Source organism: Pollicipes pollicipes, unplaced genomic scaffold, assembly GCF_011947565.3.
Source record: "Pollicipes pollicipes isolate AB1234 unplaced genomic scaffold, Ppol_2.1 Scaffold_7262;HRSCAF=8765_pilon_pilon_pilon, whole genome shotgun sequence".
Classification (NCBI taxonomy): Eukaryota; Metazoa; Arthropoda; class Thecostraca; order Pollicipedomorpha; family Pollicipedidae; genus Pollicipes; species Pollicipes pollicipes.
This window is the reverse complement of record NW_023597055.1, coordinates 5,196,648-5,212,961: the sequence shown is the minus strand read 5'-3', so window position 1 is coordinate 5,212,961 and position 16,314 is coordinate 5,196,648. Positions and strand designations below refer to the sequence as shown.

At 50.8% G+C, this 16,314-nt stretch overlaps 1 protein-coding gene across 1 annotated transcript; it reads left to right on the top strand.

Annotated features, from left to right (window-relative positions):
* Positions 1–7,775: 7,775 nt before the first annotated feature.
* Positions 7,776–16,038, top strand: LOC119114144 (MFS-type transporter SLC18B1-like). The gene is made up of 7 exons (XM_037238355.1): positions 7,776–8,071; positions 9,642–9,743; positions 10,441–10,515; positions 10,972–11,065; positions 15,616–15,700; positions 15,755–15,850; positions 15,929–16,038. The coding sequence occupies exons 1-7, from the start codon at positions 7,917–7,919 to the stop codon at positions 16,036–16,038; spliced, it is 717 nt and encodes a 238-aa protein (XP_037094250.1). The 5' UTR covers positions 7,776–7,916.
* The last annotated feature ends 276 nt before the right edge of the window (positions 16,039–16,314 follow it).

The window sequence follows — 16,314 nt, the reverse complement described above, 5'->3', positions numbered from 1 at the left end:
CCCCCCTTCACTGCCACTCACTCCTTCGCTATTCTGTGAACTGAGACGCACCGCAAACACGTTGATGGCCAGAGAGCCTTCAATGCATTAGGTTATGCTGCTTGGTACCGTTCGAAGCGTCTGTGGTCTGGTTAGACACGTATAAAGAGCTGTCATCAGGGGGCCAAATATCAAATGAGTTGGGGGGGGGGGGGCTGAGCAGTCAAAATGATGCCCCAAAAGCCAACAAACCGATTTATCCCCGGATTTGGCCCATGTTCTTCGTTAAAAACGGGGATGGAGCCTCATAACTGAATAGAAGAACACGCCGCTGAGTGCAAACCTCTTGGCTTACCGGGGGGGGGGGGGGAGGGGGGGTTTTCTTCGTGTCCCCCATGGCTACGGCCCTGAATTTTGGCAGTGAATGGATACTTTGAATGAGGCTACGACTCGGTCCGAGCAAAAACCGTAGCCACCGTCGCAAATGCCGTTATCCCCCCCCCCCCCCCCGCCTTACGCAAATATCATTACCCCCCCCCCCCCCCCGCCTTTCGCAGCTCCCATTATCCCCCTCCCCCGCCTCACGCAAATCCTGGCTGCGTAGCTAATGGCATGTGGTACCTAAATGCGCTTACTTTACTGTACCTGTCACGACCGGTCTCGCCTTTTCTTGTACCTGCTGTAGCAACATTACTACAACGCCTCACGTTATCCCTCTCGAATGCGGCGGGCAACAAAGATGGCGTCGACAACGTTGAGCACGGCGACTATGATGCAGCAGCAGCCCTCGGCGATCAGCTTGCCTTCGCTTGACGAGGATGCGGTGGCGATCTTCCCGCCTGACACGAACACTGTCATGCCGAGGGCGAAGAAGAAGATGCTCCCGACGGCAGAGGTGATCAGCTCCTGTTGCGTCACGCGCGGACAGTGATCATGCGAGATGGAGTGGAGCGAGCGCGACTTAAAAGATTTGTAGGCTTTTATCACTAAAAACTGGGCCCCGGGAACGGATAAATCGAGGTGGCGAAAGTAAAGCGTTGCTGCCATTTTTTTCTGAAAATGCCTCATCCGCACAAAATAACACTCTAAATGCGCGGTGATCCCGCAGCACGCTTTTTGCGGGATCATCCGGCGCAATGAGGTCCACGTGTGAAATATACCAGATGTAAACAAAAAGAACCTGAGCTGCTGGTTTTTCGGCAAAACGAGTTTGAAGTTCCTATACTGGCAACGATCGACTTTCAAAAAACCAGGAGGCACTGTTAAAGACTCGCTCAGGGTCCAACAGCGGGTCCAAGTCAGGCGGAGGCTATAAGTAAAAGTGATTCCGGGAACTTGTTGAATCTGGTCTTACAACGGAGTGTTAGAAGGAGCTATGCGTCGATGAAAAAGCTTTTTAGAAAATTGGTCAATTGAATTTAGGAGTACAACAAATTTCATTGAACTTGTAGTTTCTTGGGGATTGGTTTGTTGAATTTAGGAGTACAAAAAAGTCATCGAACTTGGGCCAGGTATAAAGGTGAAACAGTGGTCAAATCCAGATTGCCTTTTGACTTGAGACCAGTGCTTCACGGGGTAGTTTTCTAATGCCTCATTTCGAATTTTTGATAAACGGGGCAGCCCACCAGACATCTTCCCGGACTTCTTACAGGTCAGAGGAAGCTACTGCCTTAAAAGACCCAGAGTATATTGCATTTTTGGAATATACCACCTAGCATAAAATATAGATGCCGCATAGCATAAACTGAACACCAGTGACCATTTGCTTACAAGAGGCGATTCCAAGTGGTTGCATGAGGGGGTCTGGGGGCATTTTGGATACCAATCTAGAGTTTTATGCTGTTTTACCTTACTTAGCCCGAAAGTCATAACCGTCGGTGGGGTCATGGCATGACCGTCGGTGGGGTCATGACATGACCGTCGGTCGGTCATGACATGACCGTCGTTCGGGTCATGACATGACCGTCGGTGGGGTCATGAGTGTGGTGTCTCTAAATCTCTAAATTTTGAGATTTCAGAGCTGGTCATATAAACCCCCACACCAGAGCGCGTCCCATTCCACGGGCCACCCGGGCGCGTGTTTAGAACGTTATGAAGCAGACCTCCGGTTACATTGTCAATTACCTTTTCAACACACGCGCTCAGGTTGGGGGTTCAACTGAAAACCCGAAGGTTATTCCGGAATTCTTTCCGAACGGCATGGCGTAGCCGCGCCCAATTTTACATGGCTGTAGACAATTAAATAGCGGATTGTTTGGCATCAACAACTTAGATTTTTCTTGCAAGGTCACTGACCTATGGCAGGTCAAAGTCAGGCCATGGTTTCACCGAAGGCATTTTTTGGGAATCGTTCAATCTGATCCAACAACGGAGTGTTAGACGAAGCCATACATCTCTGAGATACTTGCATAGGCAACATAACAATTGAATGAGCAAATTAAATTGACCCAGACTCAGGTATGCAGGTCAGACCAAGGTCAAAACCAACCTGTTTTGTTTCTTTAGCGCATGGTGTATAAGGTATCTTCTGGCGCCCCATTTAGAATTTATTGATAACAGGAACCGCATTATACACCTTTCATGGGCCTTCTTAAAGGTCACAATAGGTCACTGACCTAAAATGACTTAGGTGATCATTTTGTTTTTAGGAACCATACTGCCTAGCGTAATTTTAGTCGCTTATTCAAATGCAAACTCATTGCAGTCTTGTGTGATTTTGGTCATCATGAACTTCAAAAGGTTTAAACAAGGTCACTGATCTTGAATGGGTATGACACGTTTTGTTTAGGACAGTTATATAGTTTCTAGACGTCCTTTGGAGACCATCCTGGAATTTGGCCTTGTTTGACCTTATTCGACCCGAATGTCATGATCTAGGAACACAAAGCTTTGGCCTAGGAGAGTTCATGTACAGGTCAACTCACCCAGCAAACTTGGGTTGTCTCTAGCTCTCTCAGTTCCTGCGATCTCAGGGGGGGGGGGGCAAATTGACCCCCCACTCAAGCGAAAGAGTATCCAACGGGCCACCCGGACGCGTGTTAAGATGCGATCACGGCCACAGGTGTGCTCGGGACCGACAGCGCGGCTTGAAACGTCAAGTTTTAAAACTGGTGATCAGTAGTGTCCTTTTCACAAACTTCGTTCAACCTTTGTTTCCCTGGTGTACTGAGGGTCGGCTGTTGACAGCATACGAACTCCAAACGGGTATTTTTGAGATACCAAGGGTGACAACTCACTTGTAACATTCGCATTGCCAATACACTGATGCGGCATTAGACCGTTGGTGCTTAGTATACGTAATATGATCTTCGACTGATGAACACCTGGTTATTAAAACCAGTGGGTGTATCATGGACATTACCCTGGATGAATTCGTAGTGTTCTCCTATAAGTATGGAAACTCACGCTCTGACGTTGAGGATTATCAAGATGGTAGCTTTCGGCATTAGCGTGGTTCTAATAGGGGCCTGATCTATTTGCGGCATGACTAATCATATTGCGACAAATCCACAAGACGTTGCATTGCATTGCAGGACACAAGCATTAGTATCAAGTAGAAAACAGTAAAATCCATTTAAGCCGCTGAATCGTTGCTCGCATAGCAAACACCTAAACAGTTGCAGCAACCCACACGAAGCCACAGCGTTTGTGCAGAGTGACACGACTCGACTGCAGGCAATGGCTCATTCGGTTTCAGGCATCGTGCCCTATTACACCAGAACTTCTTCATCAGGTCAGCAAAAGTCATTCACCAGACTTACGTATTTAGAAGACTGTGTTGTCGTGTCTTCGATCCAGTAGCACAACACTAGGATGATGTTGTTGACCAGGTAGTACATGCAAATGCCGGGCTCCGAAGAAAAAGGCGTGTTTGTCGAGTTGGAGGCAGCTGCCGTCACGTTTTTCGCCAATGCATCTTCCATCCACGCATCCATCGACGATCATGGATGCATTGAAGCACTCTGCGTCTTTTATGGCAGTTACTCCATATCCCGGAAAACTATCCGAGGCTTGTGCGATAGTTATCGTGATCAGCAGCAGACCTGAAAACAATGCCGGGGTCTAGGGATGATCGTTCTTAAGCTGAACATTTTACAACATAAAATCGTGTCACGAGTGGGATAATTCCTCGGGGGTGTTCGTCTGGTTTTACTGAGTACGGCAACGACTGGACGACCCACGATATATGATTTTCGCGTCACAGTCCGAATTCTCACATCGGAATTGCCGCGATAGCCACGTTGGACACGTCAGGAGTAATCACATTGCCCCCCCCCCCCCCCCCCCCATACCAATTCGCGTTACAAAAATTGCATATCAGGGTCAGGATTAAGGCGTAAGACCCTTGCTGTTCGCCTAAGGCGAACCAAAACCCCGTTTGGAAGTTTGTAAGCGGGACAGGCCAGCCAAATAGCTTTCTAGCTATTGTTTAGGTAATGTTCGTCATTTGAGAGAAATAAACAGCTACTAGCAAAGGAGGTACACAAACGATGCTCTCAAGCGACATAAGTAAACGGAAAATTGCTCACTATTTTGCGGAAAGAATCGAAGTGAATGTCTGGTAGGTCTTTTCTCAGTAAATTTCTGGGGCAGCTATTAAAAAGTGGTGGACGTCAACATCCGTTTTCTGAGTCAAAGGTGTGCTACGAAGAGGGGGCTTCGTGCAACCCACCTGCTATGGTGGTTGCTTTCTCCAGGTGCACAATTTTACCCGCTCGATTCATCCTGTTTCCAATGAGGAGAACCTCTCCGCCCAGGAAGGCATTTCAGGCGATGGAGGAGGGGGGGGGGGGGGGCATTTGACTCCCCAGATCACGTTTTAAGAACTGATAAGCTCCGACTGACGTCCGATCCTGGCAGCGGTGATCGCGGGCATCTGCAGTGAAACGACTGCGGTCGCGAAGGAGCTCAAACCGATCGGACGTCGGCGACCGCGAGATTAACTCACGATTTGGGCCTCCTTGACCACTGCCGGCAGCTGATGAAGGTTCCACCGAGACACACTGACCATGGCGACGCGCCAAGCCTCACCGCCGCTTGACCTGCGGCGCGAGCAGTCACGCGGTGGGTCACGCGTCGGAAGATCCTGCCACGCCAAAATCTCACTGTCCGGGTTGCGCGTCGCGCGCCACACCCACGCCGCCCCTGCGCCACGTCTGTCCCCCGCGGCGTTGGACGGCGATAGCGGCGCAGCGCCGGACGCTTGCTGTTGCGATGATCTTGGCGCTGATAACCGTGTATCGGCAGCAGCAGTGCGGGCCGGGCACCGCGAGCTCTTCGACTCTCGAGGCCCACCGCCGATATCGGGTTGATATCAGCGCCTGATACGGTGCCTGTGGGTTATGAGGTCGGCCGGACGCGCTGTCTAGCCGGTCGCAGCAGGAAGTGTGTCGGCTAGACGTCAGACAATGGTGCAGATGTGAAGGCGACCGGTTTGTATCACCGCCGACTGCCACACCTTGCGGAGCACGAGCTTGCTTTAAAGAGAGTTATCTGAGAGAAAGACCCGCATTTGCGGATATTCCTTATTCCCCCCGCCCCCCCCTCGGTTTAATTTCCTCAAACATCCATCAAGCAAAGGTGTTTGACAGATGAGACACGCATGCCTACGTACATGGCTTGAGACCAGACCGACACGCCCGTAAAAAACCTGCTGTGGCAGGCTAGCAAACGCAAGCGCAAATAATTATCGCAGTTGACACGTTGCAAAACCCAAAAACTAGCTAACAAGGCTTGCAAACGCTGGGTTCCCAAGGTGGGGTTCCATCTTCTCTCGGAAAAGCGACGTCTAACGTTTTCCCTGGCTGAGGCACGTTGACGTTCTCCCTGGCTTGGGCACGGTGACGCTCTCCCTGGCTGGGGTACGGTGACGCTCTCCCTGGCTGGGGTACGGTGACGCTCTCCCTGGCTGGGGTACGGTGACGCTCTCCCTGGCTGGGGTACGGTGACGCTCTCCCTGGCTTGGGTACGGTGACGCTCTCCCTGGCTTGGGTACGGTGACGCTGTCCTCAGTTGCAGTATAGGGACCTGCACACCGCATGGCAATACACTAGCAGTGGCGTAGCCGATGGATTTTTAGGGCCTTTAATGCAAGGCGCCTTCGGGCTTCTACTGAAAACAAAAGCATTGACGTGAATGGATTCGTTTGTATTTGAATGGAATGTTTCCCTTCTCATTTCATAAAATTATTTGTGCTCTTTGCTCCAAGAATTATGTGGTTTTGCCTGATGAGTTCGGGGACTGTATAATGAAAAAATGACGAAGACGTCACCAGAGTACGTCAGCTAACCGTTTTCCTCGGATTTGGCCAACTATATTCTCAAATTCTTTAAGTTGGGGAAGGGCTGTAGGGCTGGCACCCAAGATAGGGGAGCTGAAACCATCCTCCTTCCCCCCTCCCACCTCAAGTGAACTGGAAATAATAAACCTGGCTCCAATGTGACATTGGGGCTTTACGACGCACTCAGCTGCTGAGGCTGTGTGGCGTCGCCTGCCTCTCACCCTGGCAGGAAAGGCGGGCGACCGCAGGGAATGGAACCCCGTACCTGTGGCTTCCCAGACGCGCAGTGGTTGTCACAGGCGCGTTAACCACTACAATATCTGCACCCAAGCCAGGCTTCAGGAGTCAGTCTTCCACCCAAGCCAGGCTTCAGGAGTCAGTCATATTCAACTTATGATTATGAACAGTGGCAGAAGTCCAGCTGCTGCTGCTGTTGATGCTGCCGCTACTGCGGCTGCTGCTGCTGTCCGGAATGGTCCAGATCTCTCGATATCCATGTTAGGCACTGGCTCGAGATCGGTCTGTTGCTGCTCGAAATGCGTCACTGAATCCAGCATCGTCCGTGGTCGTTTTTCGGCGGGGTGGGTGGCGGAGCGACGGTCAAGCAATGCTCCAGCCGTACATCATGCAACAAATGTGCACCATAACCTGCAATGCTTCATGCAACAAACAGGGAATTTCCCATCGACACCTCGTTTTTAACGTTGGCGGCGGACAAGCGCCACCTTGTCTACAGCTAGGGATCAGGGATCAAACGCCACAAGCGAAGTCACACGCGTGCATCTGCATGAAAGATGGGAATCCAGCCCAACGCTGTCTTGATATACGCCACCTTCATTCTGAACATTCCCGTAAGATATCCTGCTTGGTGTCCTGTGCATTTGTGAAAACTCGCAATATGTCGAATTTGATGTTCTGTGTACTTGTGGAAACTTCTGAACGAGTGGTGCGGTGCCCCACGTGTTCCCGTGTAAGGTATTTCCAAAACTATGTAGAATAAGCTTTACTTTTTGACCCTCATGTCATGCTTTCAAAAGTTCGTAGCACTACGCATTTTGTGGAAGACTTCGCATATTGGGAAAGCCCAAAGACTACCCATATGGAATTGTAGCGAGTTGGATTGGAAAAATCACGAACGCGGGCACGTGGATAGGTAAGACGTTTACGTAATGTCCGGTGGAAACCTCAGTAGATATTATACAATGTCACTGCCAGCGCTTCTTCAGCCATGATTTGTGCTGTTATGAACTTCTGTTATCACTATTTTTGCTATTATGAACGCTTGGTAAGTAGCTTTGGGCGCAAACCTTCCTGTAATTCGTCTATAATTTAGGACTAAAGTCCTGAGAAAGTGTGTGCGAGTGGGTATCCGGGGAGTACAACTGATCTTGAATGGACAGCTGGTGTGTATGCGCCAAGCCTCATGGAAAGAGGATGAATTGAATAGAGAAGACCTTACCCTATAAGGCCTGTGGCATTTCGATTGTCCAGCTCCCAGCACGATGTCCGCTGATTTATTTTTAGTTACGTCGCATGTCCCAAACGCTTGTTTTTCCAGTTGCTCTGGTAAATCATTTCTCGTTTTCCCGTTGTCCAATTCACCGCCTCTTATTTTCAGTTTGAGTTCAAGCCGCGCACGATTGGGCTCATTTTCCTGATGTACTCGGTGGCATACGGCGTGGCGTCGCCAATCTCCGGCCGGCTCAGTGACGTTATAAATAATCGGCTGCTGCTGATTGGCTGTGCGCTGGTGCTGACGTCACCAGTGCTAATATGCTTCTCACCGCCGACGCTCCTGGCCTTCATACCCAGGTGAGGAAAACTAATTTGCCGACTCGCTTACCGAAGATGTTCACAGTGGTTACCAAGAAAGTATCATAGAAAAAATTGGACAGTCCACAGCACAGAACTATCAAAGCTCGCTCGTGCTCTCGGGTGGCATCAAGACATTCTGTGCCACATCAAGTGCACAATAGCACTTAGTGGCATTTAGGCATTCTTGCAGGTCTGTGGCTTGATATTGACGTGTAATTAGTGACATCACCAGACACTAGGACTTAGAGGTCGATGGGGAAGATGAGCGTTAAGTCACTAAAAGTTGCCCCAAAGATTCTGCCCTCCAATTCGTGACGCGCACCTTATCCAACGGCGACAGCTTCCTGTTTCCGGTCCGCTATTTACTACAGTCTCGCTTTTTCAACGGGCAGTCATAGGCTGCCTGTTATTTGCCTGTGGGCAAATAGCTCAAGGGCCATCAAGGACCAGCACGATAAGTGGATAACAGACAGCATATTTATGTTAAGTATGCTCAATCAGAGCGTTCCGAATGATGCGGCGCCGTACGGTATTTCTCTCGGCAAAACGTAGGCTGGTTTTTGGAAGAAATGATTTTAGATAACTGGCCCATCACGTTCTTTTTCAAACATGGCTACTCTGCATGATGGTAGTTATAATAGTAGTATAAGGGTAGTAACTTAATGATAGCTCCCGTTGGACAAGTGATATTTCATACGTTGTATCGTACAATAATGAATGATACATTCGAGCACCCAGTCACTGTTATCTTTATCACGCCGTACATACATAAACATGATCAAATATTATGTCAGAAACATTATGTTCAAATACATGAGTCGCAGCTGCCCTTTCCCGTAAAGCACTTTATGTGGTGCCCGTTATTCAGCAAAGCTGCCATCTGGCCTGCGGTGTACGAGTGAGTCCAAATGGTCCCAAAATAGACATTGCGCTTTCCCCATAGACCTGGATCCCTCTCCCCACCCGTCATCATGCGATGGTGTCACGATTGCAACGGATGGCGACTGCGGTGCAGTGACCGGTGGTCGTGGCTACCCCGCACTGCAGCAGCCGCTCTGCCGTGCGTACTGCCGCCCTGCAGTGCCGTGGCAGTCCCCCGCCGTGAACTGCTGCCCTGCAATGCCGCGGCAGTCCCCCGCCGTGCACTGCTGCCCTGCAATGCCGCGGCAGTCCCCCGCCGTGCACTCCTGCCCTGCAGTGTCACGGAATCCCCCGCCGCGCACTGCTGCCCTGCAGTGTCACGGCAGTCCCCCGCCGCGCACTGCTGCCCTGCAGTGTCACGGAATCCCCCGCCGCGCACTGCTGCCCTGCAGTGTCACGGCAGTCCCCCGCCGTGAACTGCTGCCCTGCAATGCCGCGGCAGTCCCCCGCCGTGCACTGCTGCACTGCAGTGCCGCGGCAGTCCCCCGCCGCGCACTGCTGCCCTGCAGTGCCGCGGCAGTCCCCCGCCGTGCACTGCTGCCCTGCAGTGCCGCGGCAGTCCCCCGCCGCGCACTGCTGCCCTGCAGTGCCGCGGCAGACCCCGCCGTGTACTGTCGTCGCCTGACGCCCCGCCGCCCGTCGGCAGTGACCGGCTGTGGCTGGCGCTACTCTGCCTCTGCCTGGCCGCCGCCCTGATCGCCGCCACCATGGTGCCGACCTTCGGCGTGCTGCGGGACATGCTCAAGGGGTGAGACCCTGAGCCCGGCTGAACGCGTCAGAAGCGGGCTGTGTGCTGTGTGGCGGTCAGTCACCTCTGCTCATCGCTCCTCTAGGGAAAACCCTGCAGTGTATGGCGATGGGTAGCGGATTTGCTTCTTTTGGTTGTTAGGTGATGGTTCCGCCGTTGCGTGGTGGCTTGCAGAATTATGTGTGCTCAAGGGTGCCAGGTCGAGGCAATAGCCTCAAGTCGCTTTGATGCGCCCTTACCATTGTGCGAAAGGGGAAAACCTGGTTGTAAATTTGCCAGAGTCGTGCATTTCAGACTCTCGTTCTGCTCATGAATGAATTGCTGAGTCCCGGAAACTCTTTCACGGGTTCCGGCATTCAAACGAAATTTCACGCGAGTAGTGGAGAAATATTTCGGCTCCAGCTTCATGCCGGCAACCCTTAACCGTGCTGTAAGGTGGGCTCCCATTGCTTCCAGTGCCCACCATTTTTTGTTGTTGTCCCAGTCAGGGTTGGAATGTCGACTGGCCGACGATTGGTCGGTAAGCCGCAGGGTATGACCAGCTGACCCCGCTGACCTCTCTCACGAACCATGATGTTTGATGACCTTTGATTGACCTTCCGATGTAAAGCCTTCAGCTCAAAGCCCAAAGCCCAAAGCCCGAAGCCGGTGCCCCTCACGCGTCGGCTTGTGACGTCCGGATGGCTCTCGCCCCCAGTCCGGTCGGCCTGCCCGATGACGTCACAACGGACGCTCTGGTGTCGTCGGCCTTCCAGACCTTCTTCTACGTAGGGTACGTGTGTAAATGGGACGCACGGCTGCGTGGCGGTCGCCCTTGCTGCCCCCGCCGTTCAGAAACGTGCTGTGGTGGCTGCGTCGAGCGCGCAGGGAAATATCTATGTCTGCGCAGATTCTGTGATCTTGTCCGACTTCTTGAATTTAAAAAAAATCATTCATTCACATGGCTGCAAATGCAGCAGCCACTAAGAGCTAACGGCTGCAGCCGTAGTTTCATGAAAGTAGCATGAAACATGACAGTTTCGTAGCCCCGCTTCCGGAGTTCTACCTCAATCACAGTTTGGAAAACTAGCACAATGCTTTGTAATGTTCTTTGCGACCTGCAGATATGTTCGCACCCACCTGAAGGCGCCACTTGTGCTGGCGATCGTATAATAGAATGGTGGCCTTTGCTGCCACCTAGGCAAACGAGAAGGTGTTGTGTGCTGCCATCTGTGTATGGTATTTCCAGCTACGTGGTCGGACCTGCTGTCGGCGGACTCCTGGTGGACAGCATGGGCTTCAGCAACTCGGTTGTAGTCATCAGCGGTGTCGTCCTGTTCTGGGTGAGCAAGGAAGATACGCTCTGCGTTGCTAGGGGTCACATCCGTTCGGTCAGTGTCTTGACATACCGAATAGGGCCCGTGGACATCGTGAAAGATCTACCCTTATTGAAATACTGAAGACATTTAAGTTGAAATACAAAATCATTGTGAAATGTGGAGAGTTGTAATGAAAAAAGTATGCTTAAAAAGAGAGAGAGAGAGAGAGAGAGAGAGAGAGAGAGAGAGGAGAGAGAGAGAGAGAGAGAGAGAGAGAGAGAGAGAGAGAGAGAGAGAGAGAGAGAGAGAGAGAGGGATATATATATATATATATATATATATATATATATATATATATATACATATACATATAACTTCACTTCATCCCTCCCTGAAATGGGAGGAAGAAAGTAAAGTTGCGCTAGATACCAGAGGGATGGTGAGTTATTATGCTAATGAGAACCAACCCCTGATGTGCCAACAGCCGAGACACTGGTCAAAAGAGCGCGTCAATCACCCATGGATATACATTATGGAACACCCGAAGTCAAAGCAGTATTGATGGTCAGTAGCGGAGGCTAAGCAAAAATTAGGAGCAAAAACAGCAGGCCTCATGATAGAGAATGCTCTAGTTCTCTTAAGTCTCTGTCAATAAACAAGCGACCAGCTATATATGCTTCCACGTCCTTGTTATGTCATGCGTTGTTGCCCTAGGATTTCGAGGAGGATGTGCGAGATACTTAACTATGTCCATATCTGATGTCCATGGCGCATCCAGGGTCGATACGTGGCTACCGCCATGATTTTGCGATGCTAAGTGCATGCCATCGTGTAGCGTGGTTTGAGCAGTGCTGTTCAAACACGATGCGCTTACTTCTGTTTTATTAGTCACCGGGGCTGAGCGCCGGCATCCTCACTAAGTTACCTGTAAGCCTTATACTTGGTGCGGGGCATCGAGACCCCCCAGCTTAGCCGTGAATGATAAGGTGAGTCAAAAATGGTACGCATCGGCCACTTAAATACGGAAACTAGTGGGACTCATTATTATTATTTCTTGTCATTTTGTGTTGCCATTTATCGCATCGTATATCTGCTTCTTGTCCACAGTAATGCTAAATAGCATCGCTCTGCCAAGGACGCTAGTTTTATGCGTCCTGTATTCTACCCAATCTTGATCACCTGGGACTATGAGCCAGTGAACTAGAATTGCCTTTGAAATGGGATGGGAGTGGAAATTTCCATCGCAAAAAGATCGTGCAAGAGTGAAAAATTCAGTTTACAAAAGATAGAACATGAGTCAGTGATAGATGCTCCGACAAAGACATGCATTTAAAGTTGGCTTAGACTCGATATAATAAACATGACAAATTATTTTCTCACATCAGAGGTCATTACACTGAAACAGAACGCATGAAATAATGGTAATTTCATGACAGTGTGGTGAGCCTAAAAAATATGCAACACCAATGTTTTGGTGCTGTTTTTTTGTAAAACATTGTATTCAACTCATTTTACTACAAATCTGTGAAAATGAGTGCACAAGTGATGACATTAAGCTTTTAAATCTCATTTAGAAGGCACTTCTAAAAATTTGTATTTCTACACTTCAAGAGTGGTGCAATTTGGGGCCCAAGTTTCTTCAAGAAAAGAAATGCGTAGAACAAAATTCTCTACTAGGCTTTGTTAGTGTTTGCACCAGGCTTTGCTTTGCTAGTGTGGTGTTTCCATGGTGCTGCCCCCCAAAAAAGTGGAGATGCGTGAAAACCTTATATTTGGCACACAGCTGTAGATTGTGACGTATTTTATACACAAACCAAAATTGATGCACGTCAGCGGCTGGAGTCGTTGGGGCTCGCAGGCTTGAAGGTACCTGGTGTCATTGCTCTGTGCATACATAGACATGATTCAGATGTGCTTGATGTAGGATATAGCCATAATGCTTGGTGTCCAGGTTCTATGGGTCCTGGACATCTATGGTTGGTGGTTTTAAGTGGGCTTGGACTTGGATGATATCTTAAAACCTCTGGAAGGGAAATATGAGTTTAGTATCTGGGATAGACAATATCAGATAGGGGTGAACAATTCAGATAAAATGTGGTAAAAGGGGTGAAAAATCCCTCCTCACAGGATGTTGCCTTGCACCCAAAGTCGGCAATTACCGGACATTGCCATGAGCACCCCGGCACTGAACGCAGTTCGACCCTCAAAAGCATTGTAACCCTGCGTGGAGATTTCCGTCTCCACCCAAAGAGTTTAGAGTCGTGAACCACTGAGGCTCGTCACCTTAACTGCACGTGTCTCGTTGTCCTGCTCGTCATTTGTGAGCTACCCGCCCGCCATTGTCGCTGGCGGTCAACCGGTCAAAGGTCAACTGGTCAAAAATACGCGGGTGTTTAGGAACACCGTGTTAAAGCCCACGAGGAGCGATGTGGGCAAGAGGTGAACCCAAGCCCAGATGATTCCGCAAACTCGGCCTCTGCGGATAGGCTTGCTCTTCGCATGTGACACGTTTCACTTGGGGGTGACGATGTCATGGGGGCTGAAGCTGTGAAGGGGGTGAAGGGGGCGAAGTTGTCATGTCGCTGCACCGGTGATGATATCGACTCAGCTTTCCGCAAAGGAAGAACAACGCATTGCGCAGAAATTGTGTATCCTCTCCCTACGTTGTGCACACCACGCGCCGGCACCAGACGGCGACTGGGTTATGCCCAGCCCGCGCAGCGCAGCCACGATCTTTTTTCTCACAAAACATGGCTCGTCTCCACTAGTCTACCCGTCCTCCAGTCCACGTGGGTATACGAAAGAGGCAAGCTTGCTTTTCTTCCTTTCCGAAGAATTAATGAAAGCATTCCATGGCATTTACAGTTGATCCTGATAAGCTTTCCTAGTATTAACTCGGGGCCTCAGATGAGCATTAGGGAAACACATGCCACGTTTTTCTGTATGCAGTCAGTCTGCTCCCAGAAAGCTCTCCTTCGCTGTCCGACTTTGTCGAAATTGTACGATGTTCGCACGCCGCTGTCTAACAGCAATGCGCAACAGACCGGCATAATTCAAACCACCCACCAGCGGCTCTTCGACGCAGAAAATAATGAAAGATGGACACGAGTTGGTTGACTCCGTGGGTCATTGGGCGTTGAATGAAAACTGGACTTTTAAGCCCATTGAATGTGAGTTTGTGCCTTTACTCACTTCTGCTGTGTGAGGCGATGCTGGGAACGTTGTCACGTTGCCACTGTCCAGGGCTTTTGAGCCACCTGACCCACGCAGAACTGGTGGCGATACTGGGTGATGAAATTTGACCCACGCCAGACAGGCGCACAAACCATGGACCTCAAACGTCGGTAAACCTGTCTGCAATAACTATTTGGAGTCCATACATGCATATGTATCCATGAACAGTGGATATACTTGCCTTTCGTGTGTAAACGCGCAGTAGTTTCGTGAGATTTCGCAACGATTCCCTGTTACATTCTTTCGATTAATGCTTTCTGGTATCATTAGGTTGGCAATCAGCATGATGACAACTCACAATAACGTAAAGCTAGGACCTTAAGGCCACTACTGCTTACATTTACACATGAACAAAAGATGGAGCAAGCGTATGGTCACAGCGCTCATCACTATCTCATTCGTCTGAAGTTCATGTCTCTATATATATAAATATATGAATATATATATATATATATATATATATATATATATATATCTCTCTCTCCTCTCTCTCTTCTCTCTCTATCTCTCTCTCTCTCTCTCTCTCTCTCTCTCCTCTCTCTCTCTCTCTCTCTCTCTCTCTCCTCCTCTCTCTTTCTCTCTCTCTCTTCTCTCTCTCTCTCTCTCTCTCTCTCTCTCTCTCTCTCTCTCTCTCTCTCTCTCTCTCTCTCTCTCTCTCTCTCTCTCCTCCTCTCTCTCTCTCTCTCTCTCTCTCTCTCTCCTCTCTCTCTCTTCTCTCTCCTCTCTCTCTTATCTCTATTGATGTCACTCTCATCGCGAAGTACGGTATTCGCCTGCCAGTCTTGATCGCACCACCTTTGATAAATAACTCATTCAGTCGGGCTCTGATCGACTGAACACTAATCAAACTCTGATGTCACCGTAGACATGTTCGTGACGCAGTGTGATGAGTTATGACGCAACGGTGTCCTCTACACCTTCGCAGCACGCGCCCGTGCATGACGTAATATCCTGACGCTGAATGAAACTCCAAGCGATTCCCCGCTCCTGAAATTGCTGCATAGTCCGCGTCGGTGAATGCAGTCATTTGTCTCGACCCGTAATGATCGTTTTGTGGAATCGATGCGTCGTGGTCACTGTGCCCGGGGAGGATTTGTTGGCTTGGCATACGTGACGCTGTGCACTTAACGCTTCCCAAGCAAACTCTCTTACCCATGTCACCTCTAACGCCACCCTTTTCATTCCTGTCCACTTCCCTTCCTGCCTTTCATGATTGACGATCAGTCTCTCACAAATCATCTAAACCTCTGAAGTTTGACTCCGACTCCACTCTGCCTGTTCTGGTGTGTGGACTCCGCCTGCCCTGCCCGCTTTCACTCAGCGGGACCGCCGTTCCACAGGGCGTGCTCTCGCTCATCACGGGCTCCGTGCTCGCCTGCCAGCGGCCCAGCCCCGCGCCCCGCACCCCCCTGGGCGAGGAGGCTGGCGAGCCTTCGCCACTGATCACCGCCGCGGCGCCGTCGCCGCCGCGGCCTCCAGCCGCCAAGCGGCGGCCGGAGAACCTGGACCTGTCGCGCCTCTCCATCCGCGACTCGGGTGGCTACAAGAGCTTCCTGCCCGAGGTGGGCAGCCTGAGCCCGCCGCTGGAGCGGGCGCACGGCCCGCTGGCGGCCGATCTGGCAGCGCGGCAGGCGCACGTGGCGGCCCGGCCAGCTGAGGCCGACCCCGAGTACCGCATCGCTGAGATGATCAAGAACGCCGACCTGCGAGAGCTGCAGGAGCTGCTCAAGAGCCCGCTTGACACGCCGCCGCTGCCCTGGTGACACTGCTGGTCACTGGGGACACCAGCTGCCTGCTCTTGTCGTTTAGTGACCGTTGCTGACTGAGGGCGACCAAGGGTGTCATCTGAGGATTGCTGATAATCCCTATAGATCCTGGTCGCCCCCAAGGGCCTTTTGACGATGACCACTGATGCCATTTCGGAAGGCGTTGGTGAGGCCTGGTGACCAAAGGTGGCCAGTGGTGTCGCGTGGGGATTGCCGGCTGTCCTTTTCATCTTCGGTGGCCCAGGGTGGACCCGGTGGTGACGACGCCATGGC